This window comes from Macrosteles quadrilineatus, unplaced genomic scaffold (assembly GCF_028750875.1).
Source record: "Macrosteles quadrilineatus isolate MER2022 unplaced genomic scaffold, UCM_ALF_1.0 Scaffold_55__1_contigs__length_795759, whole genome shotgun sequence".
In the NCBI taxonomy this organism is placed as follows: Eukaryota; Metazoa; Arthropoda; class Insecta; order Hemiptera; family Cicadellidae; genus Macrosteles; species Macrosteles quadrilineatus.
In genome coordinates this window covers 413,929-440,712 of record NW_026542648.1, presented here as the reverse complement: position 1 = coordinate 440,712, position 26,784 = coordinate 413,929, and the positions used below count along the sequence as shown (strand labels likewise).

Here is a 26,784-nt window from a genome sequence, read left to right as displayed (position 1 = left end):
TAGTTGGAGGCTCAGAGAGGGTAGGCTTTTCTCTCTTTCCCTCGACGATATCAACCGCGTCGAACAACTCTAGAACGTCCAACACTCGATCTTTCCACGTCGGCCAATCTTCTGCTCCTTTCAATGGTTTTATACCTTTCACGTACTCCATTTGTAGAGCTGGACGAACTCGATCGAAAGATATACCAATTGAGACAGAAAAATAAGTCAGTATAAATTGTTCTTACCGTGTACGTAGTAGACTAGATTTCCCAACACTGTTATGTACATAAAACGATGCTGGCGACCATAATTTCTTGAATTATTCTCCCAAGTGGAGGTGTTTAGGGATAATCTAAGTAAAACTACGACGAAAAACGAATTTAAACTATAAAATAATCAAATTTATTTCTCATTAATGTTTTCATGACAAGGAACAATATTGGACACAAAACAGACAGCTGATATTAAAAACAACATTCATATCATCTGTATGACTATTACAAATAAATAGAAAAGGCAGGCATTTTCAACAAAGCCAACTTACTTTTGTAGTATTGCTACTATAAAAAAAAGTTCACTAAATGACTCATGTCCGAGTTTCTAATAGTTGATTCTAATATAATACCGTTTCCTCTCTGTTTACTGATAAAGAGGTACAGTGTGTAGTAATTGTAACATTCTTTCGCTCTCCTGGAAGTTTAGTTTCTCAAACTTTACCTCTTTCTTGGCCTCTACAATAACCGTGTCTTGTTCTATTTTGACCATCAGTTTCTCTGTGGCCTCGGAGGTCTTGACCAGTTGAGGCTGCAGTTTGTGGAGTTCATCCTGCATCAATGCCACCTAGAAAAAAACCAGATTATTAATGTGATGGACAAATCAAGTGTTTACCGTTTCAGCTGCTGCTGCTACTGGTTGTATATGAAAGAACATGTTAAAATTGTACTGTATGTCTTCCATAACAATTTTTCCAGCCTAGAATCCATGAGCATGTTGGATAAGGAGAGAATAACAAGGATAAAACCTTTTTTCTACAAGACTCAAATATTAGTGAGGTTTTATTTTTATCCATTGCATAACAAACTACTTTAAACAGGGTATCGAAGCTTACTCATTGGTTCCATAATTTAATCCTCTACTAATTGTAAGTTTTCTTTAGTTTAAATGCTTTAGCAAATACATGCCTAATAAAAATGTCTAGATAAATATGTATATAGTATTTTGCTAATTAGTTATGTTTTGGTACAAAAAATGTTGATATGAAACAGAAGACGCAAATAATCTCACCTGACCCGCAGCAAAGCCTAGCTGTTCCAGCCCAACCTCGTATCTGTTACGCATACTTGTTATTTGTTCTACCTTTCTTTGGTAAAGGTTTTGAAACGTCAATATGAGCTCCAGGTATGAAGTGGGAGTGACATAGTTATGGCGTTTCAACTCTCCATAGAATCTAAAGAGTGTAAAAGACGATTGTGGTTAAGCGTTCGGCTCATGACAAAAATAAGTTATAACACAGAAGACCTGAATTTTTCATTGAGTAATTCAACACGTAAAACTATAGCCTACATCTTGAATGATTTTATACTATGAGTGTGTATGAGGAGCAACCTGGTCTAGAGATCAATTGTGAAGCTACAGTCGCCAAGGTCCCAGGCTCAGATCCCGGCAATCACCAAAGGCTTTTTGAGCAAAACTGTTCTGGGCTAGAGTACTCAATGGGATAGAGTACTAGAGTAATGGATGTGAAGGTAAGGTAGGACATCAATCAATATTACGCCGTTTGTGTGTAAAACACATTGTAACATTGGCCCTTCTAGAGCATATAGTTTGGTTATCAATCTAAATGTGTAGGTTTTAACAAACTACATTAACGATTAAAATAAATATTTCACTCACATTGAAGAAAGAGAAAAACTTGGTTAACTAAATTAACAGTCAAAAAGTTTGGCTTTGTTTTCAAACCAGTTGAGTTGAACCAACAAAACAGTGTGTTCAAACCAATAAAAAGAAACTGAAATAGTGTAATTCTATACAAAAGCGTTCCATAGGATAGGATTATAGGTGTTAAGTGAGACACTTTAACAGGTTATGGAGTGTCAGACAATCGAACCTATACATTTACCCCTTGATGTCATGGCACAAAAGACATAAGCTGTGAGTATAGAAGTATTCAATTATAAAACTATATTGCATAACATTTGACATCTAATGGTATGCATTTCCTACCTAAGTGAAGCATCCTCAACAGAGGTGTGGAAAGTCTTGCAAAGACTAACACATTTCAGGCTGATATTGTTGTCCAACTCCATCTTGGATAGAAAGGTTTCTGCCACTCTCTCTAGGGCGTCCTCAGGCCATGTTGTGAACCTAAGATCAGTCGAGAAAAATTATCAGACTTGAATTGACTGCTAATATTACAATCTGCATATTAGTCTGACAATAATATCATTAACACCTTTAGCTTAAAATAACCAACTGGATAAGAATGTTTTTCACACAATAACAGTTGCACCGATTTAAACATTCAATTTTTTTATGAACTATATAAAATTTAATGACATTATTGATGATGATGCTTAGTATAACTACCGGTACTTTAAAATAATTATTGACTGAATATTAAAAACATTTAGCAAACCAGTCAATTGTGCAGCAATTGATGAGGGAAGGAAACATTCTCAACCGGTTGCGGAAGTTGTCTCCAATGGGACTCATAGCCAACACAATGTGAAGATTTGCCTTGACTCTCTCTAGAAACAGGTTGTACAGAGCCAATGGAGTTGTGTCTGTCTTCTTGCTCTGAAACAAACATATGCATTTCGGTGATGGTTATTTTTTTTAGCTCTTCTTTCTTAATGAAAACATAATTATAATTGTGGATCAAAAGATATATTACAGTTTGAATAATTACTTTCTAATTGGAAATTTCCCACATGTTTTAAAGTAGTACACCATATAATATCTTTCTGTGGTTTCATTTTAGAGTTTCATTTGAATAAGTTGAGTATACTAGCTACTTTAAAAAATTTGGGAAATTTTTCAACCTGACACCATTACAACTTCTATCTTTGGGTTTTCAGGAAAGTTTGCATGCACATCTGCTAGTACACTTACCAATGTTAAGGATAATTCATATATCGGCTAGATTTGTACCCCGTGATGAGTATTCCACACATCGAACTGTTTGCAGACTTACGGACAAAACTATCTTAGTTCCATTTTATGTGTCATTTATAAGTTTAAGTTGCATGTAAATAAATACTCCAAGACTTATTTATAAACACCTTATGTGTTTCTAAGAGTTATTAATAAAAGTACCTAAGTTACAATAGTGAGAGATATTTTAACTATTCTTAATGATCACCTAGGACTACCAAAACCATCAAAAAACGACTCACAGACTCCCTAGCAATTTCTGTCATCTTCTCTAAGATCTCAGCCTTCTCATCTCCAGCGTAGAGATTAGGCACATCTCCGGTGTTGAGGATCATGTTGATGTCCTCTATGAACGCCTCGTCGCGGATCTGCGTGTCGCAGAACAAGAACACCTGTGGTTTTCCATCGCAGCCAGCTCGACGTAGCAGCTTCTTGACGTCCTCCCGCCACTCTAGCATGCCGTAGTTGCGAACTATCTCTATCTGAAGGCAAACCAGAGAGATGATCAACTAGTGTATACTAATAGTCTTATATTTGAACAAAAATAGTTTATAATTTAATAAATTTAACTACCAACTCCGTTATTCAATTAAATCTTTGTTAGATTGACAAGGGTCTGTTGCTGGTCTAGCGGTTAACATCTCGGACTTCGGTGTGGGAGGGACGGGTTTGATTACCGTTACATCCACAACACATATGGGTTTGGACCGCTTTCTCTAAAAAAGTTTAAGTACTTCATCCTCTGATTTCTCCAGTAAAAAAATCCACTGACATAAACAGCAAGAAAAACAACTTATGTCGAAGTTTAAAAAAAGTGTGAAAAGATAAAAATGTTTAAGTTACACATGAGAGGATGTAAGACCAATGTGAATGCCAGGCTTCAAAACCAAGTTGGAGAGTCAAAAACTTACTCAGGTTTTAATGGTCATACAGACTAGGTGTGATTATTAATTATAAATAAAATTAGAGTTTTGTCTGTACATTGTCTTAAACCAAATTTGTTGTGTCGTCACTTCTCAAAACAGTTGTATCAATGGTTATTCTATTGCCCAAACTTTACCTGGAAGAGCACGTACTGTGCCATAGCAGTGGCCAGCTTGGTGGCACTTTGTCGTCCACTGCCGCCGATGCCGACTAGCAGAGCGTGGCCATTGTCCTGCTGCAGGATGCGACTAATACGAGAGATGTGCTCGATGGCAAACTTGAACATGACGAGAGACATCTGTGTCCGAGACAGTGTGTTGTACTCATCTAGGTAGTACTGCATCCTCTCAGTTAACAGCTGTAGGTCTGTCACCTGATAAAGTCACCCAAGATTATATTGTAAAGAAGGATTCAGATCACTCATTGTGTATTCATTCAAAAGTTAAACATTTATTCCAGAGTATCTACTTAGTAAGCATGCAAAAAGTAATGGGTCAGTCTACATTTTTGGTTTCCTGGTGTTGCAACTATAAGTTTTTTCTTCTTTTTTTATACGCCAGTGGCATTTTTTATTAAAGTCAATGTGAGAATAAACGCTGTAAGTTATTCGGTTGTTACAAAATTTTTAAATTTTATACATTTAAAAAATATCCAGGACCATTTGGCCGCATACTTTGAGGATTACATCAGGGGAATTTGGATATTAACCATTCCCAACATGGGAAATTTGCTCTCTGTGAATCACTGCTTTACCAAAAATCTGCCATTTAAAATTTTTTTTGGTTGAAAGTTTTAGAATATCATTTTAGCGATTTTTCTTCAAAGTAGAGAACGATTAAAACACAAATATATGTCCAAAAAGTAATTTTAAAAATTGAAAATTATGTAGAAAGCAAAAAAAAAAGTTAAAAGTTTCAGAAGTTATGGAGTATTTTGGGGGTGAAGGGGTGCGACTTTTGGAAAACTCCAGAGAGAGTTTTGTAGAAAATTTAATTCCTGAACATGAAAATTCTTTCAATTCTTTGATAGCTCTTATCGTTTTTGAGTTATAGCCATTAAAAAAAAAACGTGGTTTGTCGTTTTCAGATGTCCTCCACTTAGGAATTTTGGGGTGGTTAATATTTGAAAAAATATAGTTCTACAAATTGTTGTTATAGTTCAAGGCCACTATCTACATCCTTGCCAAATTTTATCTCTCTATCACGTTTATAAATGGTTAAGAAACAAACACAGCCACTTTCAAGCTCTTATTCCCTAACATGGGAAACTGTTAAAGCCTCATAAACGTTGTAAATTATTTCAAATTTTGACAATTAACTTAAATTTTAGGGGTCAAGGAGTAAGGTTATGAAAAACATGTAATGACTGAAATTTAAGGTAAACTACTGAGAGTACAAAACATTTACAATTACTATTACTTAGGTAGGAAAAAGTAGCGAAAACCATTTAAAATCTGAATAAAAATTGCCAATTTTTTTAAGTAGGGCGTTTTTTGGGGTGAAGGGGTACAATTTCAATAAGGTTTTTGTAGAAAATTAAATTCCTGGCCATGAACATTTTTTTCAAATCTTTTCTATAGCTCTTACCGTTTTCTAGTAATAGCCGTTTAAAAAACGTTGCTTTTGTTATTTTCAGATGATTGCCATTTTAAATTTTGGGAAGGGTTAAAATTTTAAAATGTGACTTTTGCAAATTTTACCGTTAATTTAAGATAAAGTACTAGAAAGCTGACAAATTTCAAGCCTCTAACCCTTTACTAAAAGGTTCAGATGAGCATAAGAAAGTCGGTAACTTTCTAAGAATAACATGGGAGAAAAACACAATTTCAGGGGGGTTAAAATTTGAAAATGTGGCTTTTTGGAAATTTCCTGGAGGTTTAGGCCCAAGACCAAGAAGCGTGCCAAATTTCAAGTCCCTAGCACTTCTTGAAGTGGTCTAGAATTTGTATCCCTTAGTTTCACAAGCGGCTGTATAGTATTTAGAAAGAATATTTAGATGTTTAAACAATTCTGTTGTAGATTAGTACATTTTTATAAATTTTATTGCTGTTTTTTTTTTATTTGATCAGATTTTCTGATTTGTTGATTGTACAAGCAATTTGTATTCGTGATAATTACTTAACATAATCAAGACATACAATTTTGTTGAAGTTTCCCAAGATCAGTATTACCTCATCGTAAATCTTAGGATCCGCGTCTGGTTCCATGTAGTTACCAAAGAAGAGAGAGCGCAAGTGGTCAACCTGTAACTTGGCCTCACCCTCTGGGATCAGGTCTGCCAACAGCTTGTCAAGGGGTGTGCGGATATGTCGCTGGCAAGCAGTCTTGACAACATCGAAAAGCTTCTCTCTAGAGTGGATGAATGTGTTAACAAGATTGAGTTTTGGTTGGATATTGTACTTTCTGCAATTCAGTAGTGTCTTTAATTGTACACATAGTTTGAACATTTTTAGTGTAACTCATTTAATGCTTTCTGAATTTGCCTGTTCTTACCGAATTGGTAATGTTTTAAAAAATGAATGATATGCCATCAAATCCTAGAAAGGGCATTGGGGATAAATGGTACCAAGCTGCGTTAAACAATGGAATATATGATTCTTCTAATATTGTGACTAACGATAACAGATAATATAAATCTGCAATAAACACAACTAATTTATTTCCAGACTGAAGCATTTTGGTGATTTACAAATTATACTTATTGTTTCCGAGAATAAAGTTTCCCAAAGAGTCTTTGGTCATTTATCACACAAGAAGTAGGTATCAGATAATATGTAACTAGAATAATAGAAGTTTACAAAAACAGATGTTGGAGCTCCAAAATAAAGAGTAGGCGATCAATGTTTGAAGAGATAAAAGTCCTGTCAATTAGGATGCTGTGTGTTGAGAGATGAGGGAAGGCTCAGAGTCACACAACATTCCACAATATACTAGTGATATTGAATTAATCCACGTTAATTGTTGGGATGACCGTACAAAAGTAACAAAAGCCACACTCGTCGGTGAAGGGTGTGCATCCAAATCCCGCTCGCCATTCTAATCGACATTATCTAATACTCGAAGGAATTATGAAAAGTGTTTCACCTGTCCTCCTGATCCACCAGTCTGTCGTAGAAGACTCTGAATGTCTCGTGGACCCAGAGTCTCATGATCTTCTCCTGATCGGCAATGCGGAAAGCAGGCACCAACAACACACCGTGGATCACTCTGGCAAAGTCTCGCAAGTTGAACGTGTAGTGTGACTTGGCTGGGATCGGCAAGAATGACAGCATCGCCATCTGGTAAACCTCCATTGTGGCGCTCACTATTGGCTGAGGAAATATTGACAAATGAAGGTGTCTTGTAATGCACATTGCTATATAAATGTAAACCCTTATATTGACTACATTGTTTTATAATTTTGTTCAAATTAAAACATTTGCTATAGTTTGTTTTTACAACAAAGTTCTAAAAAATAAATTTTAAAATTATTTCAAAGCATTAATCCGGTCAAATGAGGTGTTAAAGATCATGGATTAATAGAAAACACCCTTGAAGTTCCTTTATAATTTTATCTCCTTCTGAGCAATGGACAAATTTTAGATTTCAACTAACAGCAAAGCCACAGGACAGCAATGCAACAATTAACTGGGTTTATACTAGTATGGAATGTAGTAACTGGTCAATAGGCTTTGGTCTATGAGGCCCGGGTTCAACAACCACCAATCATCAATGCCTTTAGCCATGTGATAATGCTGTGACCCTCCAGGTCTTGTGTGATGTAATGTGTAAAACAGTTATAGGACGTGTTCTAACATCCTATGATATGAAGGAAGTATACAGATAATAACCTTGTTTTGGAATGTACAAGCTCCAACTTCTTTTGAGCTCAATAGCAGTCATACATTCTGAAAAGAGATTTTTAAACTTGCTTAAGCTAAAAACCTCAACGCAATTTTTTTAATACAGTTTGTTTTTTATGTTATAGTTCATTTGATATATTTCATACAAAAGAAACTGTCTTCATTTCAGCACAAAAAAGAGAGCAAACCTAATTTAGAGGTGATTCTGTCAGTTGATACGATGTATTTCAAATGCCATAGCCCAGAAACCTACCTTCCCTAATCGAGAAACTTTTTCATCAAAGCCTTTGTTGAAGTGCCATTCCATGATGCTGTTGAATATTTTGCTGAGGGTCGACTCGTCAAACACATCAATGCTGATGATGTTCATGTGTCTTATGAAACGGGATGTTACCAAGTTAGAGCCTCCTCCTGCGGGCTGCATAGCTCCGACAAACAACTACCAAGGCAGGACAAAACATGTTTAGCAAACTTCATATAATATAATGTATGTATATAATAATACTTTATGGACTTCACAATTTGCCACAAAAAAAAGTAAGTATCAACATTACAGTATCTAAGGTTTAGTTTTAATATAAACTCTTTATAGGCCTAATTTCATTTTTTTTTTTATTTTGATGCGTTTTTCCATTGAAATCTTCAGTGGAATGGATATTTAGGAAGAGTGTACATATAATGCTCACAATATCGACGAGGTCCAACCGCGTAGTGTCCTTTAGGTCGTACCAATGACCGTGGTCAATCCACTGCCGCAGCAACTCTATAGGAGGCTGTGCTCCATACGCCTCCTTGAGCGGCATACTGACGTCGTCCACAAACAATACACAGTGCTTGCCCATCGCTGGGCCAAACACACCCTTGCGACGTCTGCCAACAAACATTGAGACATAAACATTATGTTTACAGCTTGTGAAAGTGAAATAAAAATAACTAAAAACCATCAGTGATATTTTCACATCATGAAGCAATTTGGCTTGGACAATTTCTTAAAAAATACCTTTTACAATCCATAAATTGGATTAGGTAGGATTTTAATACAGTAGACTCCCTCTTATCCGGACACCCTTTAACCGGACATCGGTTTAACCGGACTACACTCAGCAGAAATTACATCTCTTTAACCGGACAATTTTTATCAGCACATTTTTGGTTTAACTGGACTAGATCGGCAGGAAGTAGGCAGTACTGTACTGAAACGATGTTCTCGTGGGAAAGATTTGAGACCAGTGATCACGTGCCTAAATACAATGCTCTCATAAATTTAAGTCGAATATCACAGTAAACAGTTTGTTTTAACGAGTTTTTGAGGACGTCGGTTTAACCGGAAAACCAGTTATCCGGACTGGCCTCTGTCCTGAGGAGTCCGGATAAGAGGAAGTCTAGTGTAATGCTGTCACATTACAGTACATCTTACAAGTGATGATGACTGAAACATGAGGGTTGAAATTATGAGGTTATAGTAATGTTTCTGACTAGGATCAGCTGGAACTTAAAAAAGAAACTAAAAACTGACAATCAGGAACAGCTGGGTCCAGTTTTGAACCATCAAAATGCTTCTGCATTTTCCCAGGATTGAACGTGCATGATATTAATAGTCAAAGATGATACCTTGAAGAAAAAGTGCTAGAAATTTCCTGAAGTAGATTGGTTTTTAATTTTGCTGTGAAACATGAAGTCTACTTCTAGGTGACTTTTAGAATCCCTCATTGAAAACTGTTAATAAGCCCTTGCATAAATTGTTTTTCAGAATGTTTCTTGTTTACTTTAGAAGAATACCCTAAAATAGCAATGACTTTTTAAAAAATTTGAAAAATCCTGAAGGGGTAAATTTTGTGAAGGGGAAAAGTACAAGAGTAAATTTGAAGTACGGTATTACAGTATGTGGGTAATGTTGTGTATTAATAGTCAAAGGTAATGGTTTCAAGACTGGCCAAAGACCACTGAAATGTGGCTTAATTAATAGTTTTTGGTTAAATTAAATTATTATTGTTATTTTTTGTATTATTATTTGGGGCTTATTTTTTTCTTTTTTTTCTTTTGCTTTAAAATACTTTGATAAAAATGGCTTTATGATGACTTTTAGTTCTTGGGATACCAGATATGTTTTGTTTTAATATCTTATAGAAAATCAATTACACATCTCTAGTTAACAAAATATTAAATAATAGACCTGTCAAGTTTTGACATTATTATTTCTTGAGTCTGGTTCGCTGATGTTCTTGCTGAGAAGTTAATCACATTGGCAATGAACTTCTCTTTCGGAAGATTGACTAAATAGTTGAGAACAATGGCTGACTTTCCAGTGCCGGTCGGGCCCACAAACAAAATAGGAATGTTCATTGCCAAGTATGTTCGTAAGAAGAACCTCTGAAGAGCAGTCTCGTCTGTTTGAATTATTAAATCAGTCACCTGAAACACAAATACAAGAGTGAAGTTCTGACAGAAACACAACTTGTCAACCTTTTGGATTTACAAAACACACATTTTATCAAGTTCAGTTTTATTTCAATTAATATTTTAAATATAGCTATAGTACTTATAACTGTCAACTAAATCCAGACCTTGGCTGTGGGAGAGAGGGGTTGAACTTTGTCAACTGTCTCCATCCAGCTGATCCAGCAGCCGTTGTTCTTCTTGTCATAAATCCAGTCCCAGACCGTGCCTTTCTCAGGAAACAGCTGGTGCTTGTTGAGCTTGAACTTTACTGGTTTGGGATAGTTAGGCTGTTCTCCAAGTAGAATGGAACGGTAGAACACATCAAAAAGCTTCTTGCTCTCTCCTGTAAAATGTCCACAATAATGTAATGAAAGCACTATTTAAAGTTGGACGCGTTGCAGAAAGTCAACAGTCCCGGAAGGTCAAATAATTTATACCTGTGCCACTAGGTCAAAAACTACAATGTTTGCAGTGTCTGTAGATCAAAAATCCCAGTAAGTCAAATAGTACAGTCCGAGCTAAAAACGTGGTCTATGTTAAAGCAATTGATTTATTGGGAATTTGACCTAATGCAACAGCAGTTTTAATATAACGAAATAAGATCAAATATAAGTTCAGTTTCGCTGAGTCAACAGTGCCGGAAGGTCAAAAGTATAATCTGTTAAAAACAGCGATAGTCCTCTCGACGCATGACTTCAATAATTTCGTGTTTTGGTGTACTTAAAGTTGTGCTAAAATTTTGAAAATTGGCACAGAGCTTCTTGGTTAGTCCTACTCGATGACTATTTTGTTGGAACTTTAAACTATTTACCGATCTAATTAATAAAAATTGATATGTATGGTAAAATAGTTTTAAATCATGATTTCTAGCATGAAAAAGTTAGCATGCGAGATTTTTTGTTTGTTTTTGGGTTAAGGAGGTTTTGTCTGTGGCAAAGTTGTAGCCAAAAGTGTGATGCGTAAAATATATTTTTTTGAATTTTTTACAATCAGTGGTTTAATAGATAACTTGGGTTGAAGAGGACGGCAAATTTAACATTTCGCAACGCATGGAAATAACTACATCGTACGATGCGACTGCTGAGTGGACTTTTAATTTACAGTTCTAAGAACAAGAAAAAGATGAATATACAGATCACCAGTACATTCATATTATTTATAAAACATCTTTCTGTATTACCAGCATACATTTTTCACTTATAAGAATACATCATAAACAGGGTGTTAAAAATAAGCGGGGAGATACTTTACCTAGTAATTCCTTGGGTCAAAATAAACAGAAAATGAAGGATAACATTTTTTCCAAAATCGTTTCGTTAACCAGATATCTGCCATTTTGTATTTTTTACATACAAATATTTATCTTTACACTTTTCCAACCGATGTTTATGAAACTTGGTATGTATCCAACTTGGTATGTAGGTAGGAGAGACCCATGTTATAAAAAAAGATTCATCTCGATTCACCCTAAAATTTCAAAATTTAACACTTAACTACAATATAATATACTTTACTACACCACAATATTTACGTATCACCATAAATCTTTAATAAAATAAAACCTTCACATTTTTAAAATCCAAAGTAAATCAATATAATCATATAATCAATATAAAAAAGTGCACTAGTACTTACTAGTGTCCAATAACAATTTGATGGATTTAACCAAAACCTTTTCTATTTAACTTATTTTCAGCTGTTAAATTTCAAACGATACGTTTTAGCTACATCATTAACATTATTATCATCATCAGCGTTTGAGTTTGGGTTTGCGGCAATGTATTTTTATAATTAAAACCTTTAATTTGATACCTACCAAACTTGACCTCTGCTGCTATTAATTGACTGTATGGACTATTAATTAACAGCTGTGTCTAAGGATTACATCGGCCTTAGTCACTAACAGGACAACAAGATCGCTCCACTCATCACACACTCAACTCCATTCATACTTGGCTTAAAATGCATACATTTGTATGGTCGCCATTTCAAAAACAGGTAAAATAGTAATAAATTATATAAGAATTTTGTCTTAGTCTTTGTGCACTGTGCAGTACGTTTTCTGTGGTCTTTGTGGTCCATCCCCCTTAAGGGATTAAACAGTGATAATAGCTTAAGACAGTAGATATTTATGGCTATTATAATATTATTGATATACCAAGTCTCACTACTTTATCTATATTGTTAAAAAAATATAGCCAATCCAGGACTTTTCAACCATACTGTATAACGCCAACACGAAATTTATCCGTTGAACTCCTCCGAATTTCTTAGGTGATTTTGACCATTCATGTCTCATTAGAAAGAGCGTGTCACGTACATTTGCAAACCAACCTTACATTTTTAAATCCCTTGGGCTCAGCCCCAGCGGCTCATGTTATGAACCCATGTTATGCCTATGAAGAACATATTGATTTATTTATATTAGGATCAGCCCAGTTAATTGCTGTTATGCAATTCAAGGAAATAATGTAGGTTACATTATTAACATGTTACTGATTTGTTTCAAATACTATATTTACTATTTCTATTTGGGTTTGCAGGATAATTTAATCCATTTTACCAAACAATAAAATTAATGGACAAAGTACTATATTTCATGAGCTATCATTTAAAGGACCGATTGAAGTCCTCATCAACCAAAATAATGACTACTAAAGCAATTAAAATTGAGACGAACATGTAATGCACGAAATCAGGTGGTTGTATGTGAAAAAATGTATCGCTATTCAAAAACAGACGGAAAACTTGTAACCATATTCTTGACAACGGGTGTAACCATGTAACATGGCTACATTATCAATGACAAACGTGGACAACCTTATACGAGTGTGAGTACGTCCGAAAACAGAGTAAGTCCGAAAACAACTCTAAAAAACAATAAGCAATAAATTGCAAGAACCGTTGCTTATATCATTGGGTACGGTATACACGTATTCACTGACGTGTATACTCAATGCTTATATCGAACTGTTATATGTACATCGTGAGTTGTTCCATTAGTTGTTTCATTTAGTTGTGTGTCCATTAGTATAGTAGTTTAGTTGACTCTTTTATAGTCGGCGGAAATTGTGACTGTTATTACCCTTGAAATAATGTTTGTGAAGTACTTTGCAATCCTATCAATGCTTATAGAATCATACGATTACAATTTTCTGGTTAGAATATGTCGCATAGAGTGGTGACTAATGTATCTTTTTGGTTTGCTTGTAAAACAGGATCAACAGAGATTTTCCATCGACTTAAACAATACGATACTCCCAAATTGTTCATTGCAATAACAAAATATCACAGAGTTTGATGAATATTTGTGTGTAAACCACATACAGTACACCTTTATTCTATCTATTTTACCTTTTATTTTTCCAAGACTTTATAGAAAATCTCGCATTACGTGATCAGTGAAGAAAAGGCTGTATCCCATGTGTTTTATAGGTAAAGAAGACAAGGGCGCTCCTAGACATATATTTTGGGGGGGGGGGGGTCATCGGAGGCCTGGGGGGTATGGAATACCCCCCAAAAAGGAGGGGGTCTTGGGGTTCCCCCCAGGAAAAATATATAAATAAATAAATATAGGCTATACAGGGTGATCAACTTAAGGAGGCCACCATTGGGATATCGGAAACGGTAAAAATTAGAGAAAACTTAAAATGGAAGACATTCCTTTATTTTTTGTGGCAGTTTAAAATACGATTTTAGTCGTTTGAAATTTAGCCGCCATTTTCAAAAATGGCGGCCAAATTTGACATTTCTTATCGAACACCCTATATTTTATCATGTTTTCGGACATAATAGGCAATTTTAAAACTTTTTTATCCTTGACATTTTTTCGATAAACCCACTCGTTTAGGAGTTACAGCCTATGGAAAAATGACTTCCGGTGTACATATTAAATCATGTAGCTCCTAAACAAGTAAGCAAAAATACGAGGAGTAAAAAAGTCTTACAATTGCATCCACATTCCAAAAAGACCATAAAATTAATTAAAAATATAAATTATATTATTTAAAAAAATGGCGGCAAACTTGAAAAGTGGAAAACTTTTTATTTTATAGTCTTTAAGGAATGAAGATGCAATTCTAAGACTAATTTACTTTTTGCAATTTTGCTCTAAACTTACTCGTTTAGGAGCTACATGATGTAAAATGTACACCGGAAGTCATTTTTCCATAGGCTGTACTCCTAAACGAGTGGGTTTATCGAAAAAGTGTCAAGGCTAAAAAAGTTTTTAAATTGCATATTCTACCCGAAAACATGATAAAAAAACTAAAATCATATTTTTAACTGCCACAAAAAATAAAGGAATGTCCCCCATTTAATGTTTTCTCTAATTCTTACCGTTTCCGACTTCCCAATGGTGGCCTCCTTGAGTTGATCACCCTGTATATATGAATTTGAACGGATGGTGTTTTTGGCCTCTAGGGACCTCAAAACGAAAAATTAAATCGGTCCCGGGTCCAGGTGTTACCATAAGTACTACGGTAATAGCTTATTCCCTATATGGGAAATTCGCCAAAAACCTAATAGTTATATAGAACAATATTACATTCAACCAGCTGTTAGTTAAAACAAATTATATGGGACTAAAACAAATCGATGATTACAAAGATTCCTTTAAAAAATAATTTGAACACCCTACTATTTTTCTATGCAAATTTAAATAATCTGCCATCCTCATACCTAGGAATTAAATGTATCAATGGTCAGCATTACACATAGTATAAATAAGTCAACTCTAAATATGTCTTTAAATTTGTTTCCAAATGCTGAATTTGTGTCACAAATGCTGAATGTTTACAGCTGTTATGCTAAGCAAATTATATTGTACTAAAAGCTGGCTTAGAAGGTTAGCGTCGGCTGCTAGACTTTAAAAAAATTAAAACTTAATTTCTAAAAAACTGGGACCCTTAATTATAATTATGGCTTTGACATTCCCTAGTTCTCAAAATTATCTTTCTTTCAACACAAAAATAATGAAAATCCGTCGACTGGTTGATTCAGAATGTGAAAAAACCATATTTACTTTTTAATAATATATATGATAGTTTGGACAGGTTTCAACCCTTCCGAGGCGTAATACATTTACACAGTTTATGTGTAGACTACATTAAAACTTATAAAATAGTTCTAAAATTAAATGGATCTCCTTTTACAAACGTATATAATAACCAGAAATTTTCAGATCGTCCTTGCGTGTATTTTATGCCACAAATTTTGACGAAAGGCTTTTCATTACATAAACTATACCTATTTACAGTGTTGACCAAACAGTTGGCAAGAAGCATTAATAGATAAGCTATGTACCAAATATGATAATTTTAGCTCTATTCTAATTATGACAAAACACGAAGTAACTAAAAGCAAGTTTTGTTGGTGTAGTAAGCGTTGCAGGAGGTCTACTTTACACTGAATCGACGTTCACTTTTATTGCTTTTGATCTTCCGGCACTGTTGACTCAGCGAAACTGAACTTGTATTTTACCGTATTTCGTTATATTAAAACTGCTGTTGCATTAGGTCAAATTCCCAATAAGTCAATTGCTTTAACATAGACCACGTTTTTAGCTCGGACTGTACTATTTGACTTACTGGGACTTTTGATCTACAGACACTGCAAACATTGTAGTTTTTGACCTAGCGGCACAGGTATAAATTATTTGATCTTCCGGGACTGTTGACTTTCAGCAACATTCCCTTAAAGTTAGATCATAAAATAATATAGGTAATAAGCTTTGAGATAAAAAAAATGGTGTTAGTTCAAACCCAATTGTCTTTTCTAGACCTGAGGACAGTTATTAATGTATTTATCAATCTGAGAGCAATTATCATTGACACACATGAGTAACCAGAATGGCTTGCACAACAAAATTTCATGTTTTATTTGTAATTCAATAAATAATAATCAAATTATAAGAGCGGTACGCATTTTCTAGCATAGCCACATAGGTCTACAGTATCACAAAGTAATCCTTCCCCAAACTTGAGTGTCATTTCAAATATATTATGTACAACATTATCCAAGACTTAGGTAGTACCCAGCAGCAGAGTCAGGTAGGTAGTCAAAATGAAAAGTATATACCCTTGTACTCAAAGTCACAATCCTCTACGCAATCATGTGCCTGGGAGAATTTCTTTTTGTAATTTTATGACTCAGAAATGATTAACATAGGGTTTAATTTTAATTTAATCCATTACACACGGTCAAAAGGTAACAGGACATAAGTCTAATAAGTACATATAAGTCAAATAATCATGTTATAAAGTAATAAGTAACCAAATCGAAGTGTAACGTAACATAGTTACCTGTGAGTGTGGAGCCTATACCCCACAACAGGGAGAAGAGAAACACACACTGTAGCCACTGAGTGCTGACTCCACTCTGGGACTCTCCCTCCAGCATACACGTCATCAGACGAGTGAAGCTCTGGGACAGATGAGGTAAGAGTAAGAACAAAAAAATCACATGGTATGAAAAAAACAAACCATTAGTAAGGTAGATTGGCCGTTGCATTATTATTAATTATATACAGATTCGAGCCAAAAGGCAAATTTAACTCTGAGAATATTTATCAGATATCAGTAATAGTATAATATCGAATACAATTGGTAAAACCTAAGACTAATATGTGAGGAAGACAAAGGAACCAGAGTTGTAGTAACATATACTGTCAAAAAATTTAAGTTATATTTCAAAGTAAAGCCAATTGCCTAGTAAGGTTTTTTTTTGGAAAATGAAAAGAGTTCAACTAGATTAAATGAGAAAATTAGAGTCCATACACGGTAAAAGAACACTAAACATGACACTGATATTTTGTCCTACTCGATACTACACTCTCCTCAGCACACTCTCTAAAGAATTCTTACATCAGGAATTTTTTTCAAGTAAGCTAACTGAACTCTATTCCTGTTCAAAAATCCCTGTCAGAAAATTAAATCATCGAAACATAAAAACAAAGAAACCAACATGGAAGAGGTGTAAGTCGGATGTTTCAATGAACAGTTTGCAGTTTTGGTGTATAAAGGTGAGGCATGATGGGACGAGCCAATCCACAAGCTCCTCTAGTAGCTCATACTGTTCTGGAAGTATCTTCTGCAGCAAGATAGCAGAGTAGGAGTCCATGAGTGGCCGCCAACCCAGGGTCTTGGGCTCCAAGTAAATCATACCTGGCACAAGGGACAGTTTGAATGTACCAGTAGTTTATTCTGAATATACTAAAAGTTGATACAACAGCTTCTAGGCTACCATACTGATTGATACTGACAACAAAAATTAACATACCACATCTTGAGACAGTAGCTGGGGATGCTTGTTCCAAATCTGCTGGCTCAAAAATCATATTCATTTTATTTGACATCTGCAAAAAAAGAATTACTGTAGATTAGTTAGTTGGTAATTGCAAGTTTCATTTTTAATAGAAAAGAGTATCTGAAGACTCTATTTTTACTTGTATTGCAATCACGGCTTCAGCTGTAATAACAGAGCTAAAGGTATCTAGTGTGTTTATCAATTGTTATTGGGAGAGTTGGTTGCGCTATGAACTTCAAAACCAAGGCATGTATGTTGTTGATTTGCATTCCCAATGCCACCACTGAAAATTTATCAGTAAAGTTCATTTTACAATGTAACAGCTCATCCCTTGAACTGCTTGATGTGTTCAATGCACAGGCCTGAGGCTCATGTGGACATGTTAACGCAACACAAGATTACAATGCATAATGGGAAATCTCTTTCAAGTATGTTGAAAACATGAATAAAGTAAGTATAAGTTAAAATGTAGGTTATTCATTTGCTCAATTATTTAGAATGCTTAGGACAAGTTTGGTCCTAAGAAATATTTCAAACACTTTTTAAAGAGCCTGACACCAAAAAATATCAAAAAACAGTTTTAAGCTACAAGTGATCTGAACAAACCTGGATGATTTCTCCTGACATGAGACATAGTTTCTTGTTGTCATCAAGGACTGTATTCATGTTTTCTATCCACACTGCATCTACGGGACCATCAAACATGATCCATTTTCTATCTGGCATTGTGTTGGTTGCAAATTCTCTAAATGTGTTTGCAAGTATTCCTACAACACATTAGCAGATTAATACTACCGGTACATGTAAAAAAATATTTGGAAATAAAATTTAAATACCATACAATAAAACCTCAAAGTTTTGGACTCCGCTCTTGGACTAGCATTTCCCCTATGACTTGAACAAATTGATGCCAATAGGTACCTCACAATAACTGAATTATTTATGCTAAGTAAAATCTACAGGCTACCACAACTGCATTCTACTTTCTACAAACAGGTTAATCTTACCATCAGACCACTCATGAGATGCAGGATCAAACTGTCCATAAAGTTGTCCCATTGTTATGGCTTTGGGATTTATAATTCGATAATTCACCTTAAACTCCCCCATCTTTGATTTCTTGTTAGCATTTATATCAGTCAGTGCCTCTGCTAAACTCTGATACCCACAAGTCTTTCCTCCCATTGGCTCTCCAACAATCATTAGTCCGTGTCGTACCAGTATCATCTCATAGATTTGTATTATTTTCCCTAGATACCAACTAGAAGCTTGCAGATTACGAGCTGCTAACTTAACCTTCAAAGCTTCAATCAGCTCATCTCTGTCTAGAGCTGGTAGCTCAACTCCAGGGAACAAGTCTTTGTATATGCCTTCAAACAGAGGGAGATCCTGAATGAGGAACTTGGGTAAATTAACATCAATGATAGCTCTGAGAACAATTACTGCCTCGTCATGATCAGGGTACTTCAACTTCAGATTTCCTGCAGCAGTCAACACTGATTTTACTGCTCTCATACCATAGTCATAGTGGCTCTGTGAAGACAACTGCTCTGAACACAACTTATAAGTATCGACAATCTTCTCTGCCAGACTTCGAGCAACAACAAAACCCATAGAGTAAAGAGATATCTCTCCTATCATAGCGTAGTCTGGTACCATCATGGCAACAGTACGGAACAAAACTTTCAGGTTGTCGGGTAACTCTTGTCTACCCGCATAGCCAGGATTCATAGTAATAAACATTGTACATGTCGGGTTAAGTGAAATTTCGGTACCTTCAAAAAAGAATTTTTCTTTTTTCTGAACAATAGCCATCTGAATACTATGCACCTGTTGGGCAATGACTGACAATACTTCCAGCTCTATGCGATTGAACTCATCAAAACATGCCCATGCTCCTGACTGTGCTAATCCCTTAAAGAATTTGCCCATCGCTTTATAATCAAGCCCATCTGAGCAGTTGAAAACAACACATTGTTTAGCCACAGCTTTAGCTAGATCCTTGCACGTTTCTGTTTTACCAGTTCCAGCAGGACCTTCAGGAGCACCTCCTAGATTCAATTTCAAAGCGCCCATCAATGTCCGATAACATCGGTCTGTGAGAGGAGTGATTACTAATCGAGGAGTGTTGCCCAGGTACTCGTAGCCGTACTGTATAGTTGTTGTGATCATAGATACCCAGATGCATCCATCCTTTGCAGTATATCTGAGTTGACTGATCCAGTTAAAGTCTGCTACTGATGACACTTGCAAGTCATTCAATCTCTTGACCACATCTCGAGCATGGACGTCGATGACTATGAGAGCACAAATAGTAATGCGTCCACCTGTTGTAAGTTTTCCACGGACTAAGTCCACCATCTCTTCTATCTGCTCATTACATTTTTGTAAGTATGGCCCTAGGGTTTGAGTCTGGATGGCAGTGGCAACTTCGGCAGTCCAATGAACACTAGACGCACATATCACTATCATCCCAGGCCATTCCAGCACCCAGTTGTATCTAGCGACGTTCTTATAGGCTTTAATGGCAGAGTTACACACATCTTTCACGGATGTTATCATTAGTTCTTCAACTTGCAGCAACCACTTCTCTACCATCCCCTTTGCATCTGCTGGGATAATGATTCCAGAAAAAGGTACGACTTCTTCCTCCGCTGAAATCATACCGGTGATATGAACGTCCTCAGTAGTGAACTGCAACTCTGCTATGCCTTCAAAGCACTTCTTAAGGTGAGGCTGGACACGAAGCGGGTCTTTTGTCTCAGACAGAATCTCAAGCAATTCGTCGTTTGATAAGAAGAAAAACCTTGGAAAGTACAGTCGTTTCTTCTCTAGATAGTCGTTGAGTCCCTTTTGAATCTCATCTAAAACTCTGTTACAATCTTTTAGTATCTGCAACTGTCCAGGATATTCAGTGGCAGTAAGAATATGGGTGTCTTCTTCGGTTTCCTTCATCATTTGTCGCCAAGCCTTGTCTACATTACGGAAGTTACGAGCTTCTTCTGGCATCTGACGCATGATGTCTTCAGAGCTGAATATTGGCTCCAAGTACATCCATGTTGCTTGCACCTGGAATAAGCCAATCACAAGACATCAGTTCAGTAAAATGTTTAGTAAATAAATCATCAAATAATGAATGTTGTCTATGCTTTATATAGTAAAAACTACTGGATGACATCAGTAAATGTCTAGATTAGACCCACAACACAGAGGACCATCTGTTTACCTGCAGCCAAGCGTCGAGGATGTCCTGCATAGAGATGAGTTTCTCCTCCCACTGCTGCATCTCCGCCTGGAACGCCTTCACATACGGAGAGCCTCTCATGGTCTGGGCCTTGAGGATGTGATCATCCAACATAACCTGGATGTCATCAACAGCTGACAGAATAGAGACACCCGTCTCCCTGCAGAACATTGTTGTTGAAAAGTAAGGTTATGTCAAATATAAGTTTTGTACATAACAGTATCTTAACTGAACCAGGATTTATTCAAGAGTGGAGAAGCTAAAATTGTCTAACATTTAAAATTCAAGATCTTAAAAAGGTATGCAAAAAATATAAACAAGGTACTTCTTTATTTGTGTACTTAAAACAGTGTAATCATACATAAAGGTATCTCTTGCTGTAAATCAATTTTTACATAATTCTTTTGCATCATTTTCTTATAGACCTCAACAGACACAAATTTATGGTTTATACATATATAAATATAAATATAGGGTGGACATGGACTAAGTCTTGCGTCTTTTTTAGCTGTGCGAGAAGAAAACCACTAATTTTAATTTCAAGCCGTCTTGAATTGTTTACATACATTAGTACTGTAACATATGGTTACTGTATTAATAAAGTTTTCAAACTTGGTTTGGTATTTTTCAATCTATTCATCTTTCTATCCATCCTGTTCGTATCTATTAGTGTCCAGTTTTAACCTCACAAAGAGTTAACAGACTTTTCTCAAGTTCCAACTAGTGAACTTGCACGAATAGACACTGTAACCTTCAGATACCAAGCCAGTTTTATAAAAGCTATAAATTTGTATGGTAGGGACACTAAACTATACTTTGGATTACAGACCTGTAAGGTACAAGTTCGAAACAGATATCAACCCATTCCAGCTTCATCTTCCTCAAACTCTGCTCCAGAGCAAACTCTCGGCTCGCTGTGACTCCAATCTCTTCCAGTTTGGCAATGTGTTTTGTAAGTCCCAGTTCTATCATATCTGACAAAGTTGATTCTGGAGTAGGCGAAATTGTGATTCCAACTGCCTCGCTCATCTAAAGGAAATGATGAATAAATATAAATTGTACTCCAGTTACGATTTTGAAACTACTTTATGGAATAGTATTTTGATGAAAGATATGCATTCTCAGTAACCGTGCTTGCTGTTTAATAACTTATTTAAAGTGCACATTATTTTGAACTGCTTTTAATATGCATTATTGAGGTTTGACCCATTATCAAACCGATGGCAATTAAGGTCAATAGTACTTTGAAAGATTTTAACACTAATACCGAAACCCCACCTAGGCTGACGTTAACCGAAACCCCCGGTCTGTGAGACCCCATTTGAAAAATAATGGACCCCGCTTAGAAACACACAAACCAAAACCCTCGGTCTGTGAGACCCCGCTTTAAAATACACTAACGCTGGGCTTCTGAGACGGACATGTTATGAACAGACGACCTGTCAAGGTCACGGCACCCATGCAAAGTGAACAAATGATACATCAATAGGTAGGGGAGGAAAAGGGGGAAGGTATTGGGGGAATGGAATCTACCAAGTAAACAGTGTTGCCAACATGCGTTTTTGAAAATTCACCTTGGGCCTGTCAGACCGGGGTTTCGGTATTAGTGTTAAAAGAGCTTCTTATGTGTTGAGGATATTTGAATTGATCTAGGTATTATTTCTTCTTGATTGTGCCATCCATTATTTAAGTTACTGTATATTCCAAAGATAAAAGGCGATACTTGTAATCTTAAAAATGAATAATTGGTAAAACTGCCAGGCATCAGACCTAAAACAAATTTCAAAAATTTATCTTTTTAACCCTTAAAATAATGTCTTGAAGTTAAAAAGTTGCAGCCCTCTTGTTACATGACCTAAAAATATGTATAAAATATAAAAATTAATCAGGTTCCAACTTTCCATGTAACTCTAGACTTTTCCTTAAATACTAATGTTCTTTTTTTAATCCATTTTGAGTATTTTTGACACATTTTGAAATTCATCATGGGTCTGGTTACCTACAGTTTTTCTGCACAGAAAAAAACACGGTTTTGTATACTTCTAGGCAACATACTATAACTAACTAATTCAACTCCATTTATCAAACCTGTTGCCAATGACGCTCCTGGATGCCGGGGTTGCAGATAGTCTGCAGGACAGGTACAAACTGTTTGAACTTCTCCACCTTTGCTCGTACCATCTCAGCAATGCGCTTGGAGCCCGGCACATCAAACAGTGTCTTCGCCAGTTTGTACAACACTCGCCACATCGTCTCTACACTCTCCTTGATGAGCTCAGCATCCAGGTCCTTGAATGGGCCTAACATCAGAGATAATCTTATAAATTACAATGTGTAGCTTGTAGAAATACTTTAGAGCTTTTATTTTATGTATTTGTGTTGATCTAATACACCATAGACATATTTTTAAGCGAATGGTCCTAAACCTTGTCTTGTTACTATCTGATTTCAACCTTTTGTTCAATAGCATAAATAATTTATATCCCAATAGCAAATTCCCACAGGGTTCAGATTATCATTTTTTTTTACGTATCGTATCTAGGTGTCTTTTTAAAGCTGAATATGAATGCTGGATGAGTGAAGACAGGAGTGATAAGACCTGTGTAGTGCGTAGCTATATTACTGGACAACAAAGCTTTGTTTTCTTAACACTAATACCGAAATCCTACCTAGGCTGACGTTAACCGAAACCCCCGGTCTGTGAGACCCCATTTGAAAAATAATGGAACCCGCTTAGAAACACACGAACCGAAACCCTCGGCCTGTAAAACCCCGCTTAAAAATACACTAACGCTGGGCTTATGAAACGGACATGTTATGAACAGATAACAGTCAAGGTCACGGCACCCATGCAAAATGAACAAACAATATATTAATTGGTAGGGGAGGAAAAGGGGGGAAGATATTTGGGGAATGAAATCTCCCAAGTAAACAGTGCTGCCAACATGCGTTTTTGAAAATTCCCGTGGGCCTGTCAGACCGGGGTTTCGGTATATGTGTTAAACCATGGTGATTTTTTGAAGGCCCAGTGATCAAGGACGGCTGGGTCCAGTTTTCAAACATCAAAAAGCTACTAACTTTTCTCAGGATTTAACCAATTACCCTCTTAATTGTTAGGCGAGCACTATAACCACTCCGCTACCCAGCTTTAAACTTACAAAAAGTCTATAGTTTTACGTTTTCACTGGAAACTTAAACCTCTTACATTTAAGATATTAAGAAAACGATACAATTAATTGGCAATGAATTTACAACCCTCAAAATGTCAGTAAAGGAATTACATTAGGTACTTTGTTAAGAAGCTAGGACTGTGTTGAAATGGAACATTTTTCAGACCTTGGCACTTGCCATTGTTCTACTAGCTTTTCTTGAAGAAAAAAACATGATTCAGGTTAACTTCTACCGATTATCTATTTGTTAAATGTATTAACATAAAAAATATTGATGATTTATAACTACTTCAGAGCTACACCACCAGATAAACAAATTTGGTTAGTGGATAAATGTTTCAGATTTACGTTATTGATTAATCTGATCTGGTTAAGATGATATTCAAAAATAGAATATTTATAGAAACTAGAATTTACTATTCTCAATTACAGAATAAGATCATGTAAAATGATTTAATCCTACTAATATTATAAATGAGAAAGTTTGGATGTATGGATGTATGGATGTATGTTTGTGACAAGTGAACGCGAAAAATACTGGTCGGATCGGGCTGAAATTTGGCATGATGATAGCTCACATTCCCAATTAACATATAGGCATATTCTTATTTCACAAATCCTTTCAGGCTCCGCCCCAGTGGCTCCTGAGTTTCCCATGTTAACCTTATGAGAAATGGAATTATTGAAAATTAAACAAGGTGGTTCTGTTCTATGATGTTCAATAGCATTAAAGTTACAAGGATTACCAACAGGGTGCAGCACTATTATTTCTTTTACATTTATGACAACAGCTAATTTGCAACCAAAAGGTGAGTGAGCGTAGCGAACGAACTTCAACCTGTAGGCGAGTTAGCGTAGCGAACGAGCTAACCTGAAGGCAAGTGAGCGCAGCGAACGAGCTCCAACCTAAAGGTGAGTGAGCGTAGCGAACGAGCTCAAACATAAAGGTGAGTGAGCGTAGCGAACAAACTTCAACCAGGACGTGATTGAACCATGCGAACGAGATAATCTTGATAATTAAGAAGTTAAACGGGGCAAAGCCCGCGGGTTACAGCTAGTATGCTATATAATAAGAGTTCAACAATTCATTTAGATTTTACAATTGTAAAAATTACACAAGGGGCACTGCAGAATAAAAGGTGGCATTACACACAACTAACTAGTGGCTCTCCACATACACACATTACAACCACCAGTCAATACTGTAGTTTTGTTTCTATAGAAACAATTTAATTTTATATTCAATCATTGAATCAAAAGTTGCAGAAGTTTTTGAGCTAAATAAAAATCATAGTAAAGGATAAACTACATACCAAGAATTTCAAGCAAGATGGAAGTTATACACAATGATAAGAAGAAGGCAATGGAACTTAAATATCATAGAAATATCTTGAAGATTGAGAATCACAATGACAGATTGCATAGTATACTGCTCAAAGAAGATAATGATAAATACATCCGACATTCAACGAGGGATCGTTATGAATAAAATAAGGCAACAACAATATTTTTTGGGAACAACATCAAAGGAACCATGGACAAAATAAATAAAATGGATACACAAATTGAAGAAGAATCAGAGAATTTCAATGAATTACAAAAGAACAAGCAAACACTTTTTTGGAGACAAGTACGTACTAGTGGAAGAAGAGGATAAAACAGTGATCAAGACCTCAATCTGAAGAACAAGATGGAGAAGTTCTGATTAATATTAAGTATTGTAAAGTATTTAATCTAGTATTAAGTATTTCATTTGTAATTTAGTATTAAGTTTCTTATTGTTACATTTACATCAATCTGACCGAGTGAGGTTGATAATATCACCTCACATTCGGGAGGTCTGACTATCAGGCCGGCCATTCTGAGGAGAGTTTGTATGGTTCCTCTCCTCACTTAGGCGAATGCCGGAATGGTTCCCTCAAGGGCCATACCCCGCCAGGCAGAGTGGAAGACAGGACCACGTCCTAATTCTGCTTGGTTTATTTATAAACCCCAGTAGGTATTATTTGTTAAAAATACAGTATATTTAATCGCCAACAAATAAAACTATAATTTAACAATCTTATTTTATTTTTGTATTACTCGTAAAAATATGGTCATGCATAAACCAATTTATTTTTGTAATTATTAAGGTTCTTAAGAACTATTTAAAAAGCATTTTAAACAATTTTACTTTCAGTTAATGAGAAGGCTTATATTTATTTCCACCCTTATAAATTCTAAGGATTGTGAATGCCCAAACTAATATTATCAAAACTATTTCACCATTTGACAAAAATACTTACCGTAGTACCATTTATCATACGACTGATGAAACTCCAGCACGGTGTGCCAGAGCAGATCAAACGGCTCTACTTGGTTCAGCATGTTCATCAAGATCAGGAACGGAGTCTGCTCAAAGTCCAGTAGCTGTTCCTCTGCATTGATCGCCTTAACAAGTTTAAGATGACAACTTTAAATTTAGCAATTTAAGAGTTAGATAAAGCAGGAACACAATAATTTGCCTTTTTCGTTACATTATACATAATCGTCCACAATGAGCTTAGTGGGATTGTTTATAGATTGTCCCAAAAAAACTGTTTATTTGGTTACAATCAGTAATAAACATTTCATGACTTTTTATAAATAGAGATCTACAATAAAATTTTCTTCTATTCTGAGAGGCCCTTTTTTACTTGAAATGTGGGCCCTACAGCCTAAAGTGAACTCTGGACTACTGGGTCACA

The 26,784-nt window shown here is 35.7% G+C and overlaps 1 protein-coding gene across 1 annotated transcript in view; it reads right to left on the bottom strand.

Annotated features, from left to right (window-relative positions):
- The window catches only part of LOC128981890 (dynein axonemal heavy chain 3), a 54,944-nt gene extending 28,498 nt beyond the window's left edge, over positions 1–26,446 (bottom strand). The window contains exons 1-21 of the mRNA XM_054400879.1: positions 26,344–26,446; positions 22,977–23,188; positions 21,718–21,917; positions 20,871–21,048; positions 18,652–20,713; positions 18,251–18,411; positions 17,618–17,693; positions 17,303–17,502; positions 16,642–16,762; positions 10,465–10,682; positions 10,074–10,312; positions 8,587–8,770; positions 8,154–8,339; positions 7,143–7,369; positions 6,230–6,407; positions 4,196–4,432; positions 3,378–3,617; positions 2,618–2,778; positions 2,206–2,346; positions 1,267–1,429; positions 700–822 (exon numbers count right to left, since the gene is read on the bottom strand). Coding sequence (XP_054256854.1) covers positions 700–822; positions 1,267–1,429; positions 2,206–2,346; positions 2,618–2,778; positions 3,378–3,617; positions 4,196–4,432; positions 6,230–6,407; positions 7,143–7,369; positions 8,154–8,339; positions 8,587–8,770; positions 10,074–10,312; positions 10,465–10,682; positions 16,642–16,762; positions 17,303–17,502; positions 17,618–17,693; positions 18,251–18,411; positions 18,652–20,713; positions 20,871–21,048; positions 21,718–21,917; positions 22,977–23,188; positions 26,344–26,431 — 5,595 coding nt within the window. The 5' untranslated portion in view covers positions 26,432–26,446. The remainder of the gene's footprint in view (positions 1–699; positions 823–1,266; positions 1,430–2,205; positions 2,347–2,617; positions 2,779–3,377; positions 3,618–4,195; positions 4,433–6,229; positions 6,408–7,142; positions 7,370–8,153; positions 8,340–8,586; positions 8,771–10,073; positions 10,313–10,464; positions 10,683–16,641; positions 16,763–17,302; positions 17,503–17,617; positions 17,694–18,250; positions 18,412–18,651; positions 20,714–20,870; positions 21,049–21,717; positions 21,918–22,976; positions 23,189–26,343) is intronic.
- Between the last annotated feature and the right edge of the window lie 338 nt (positions 26,447–26,784).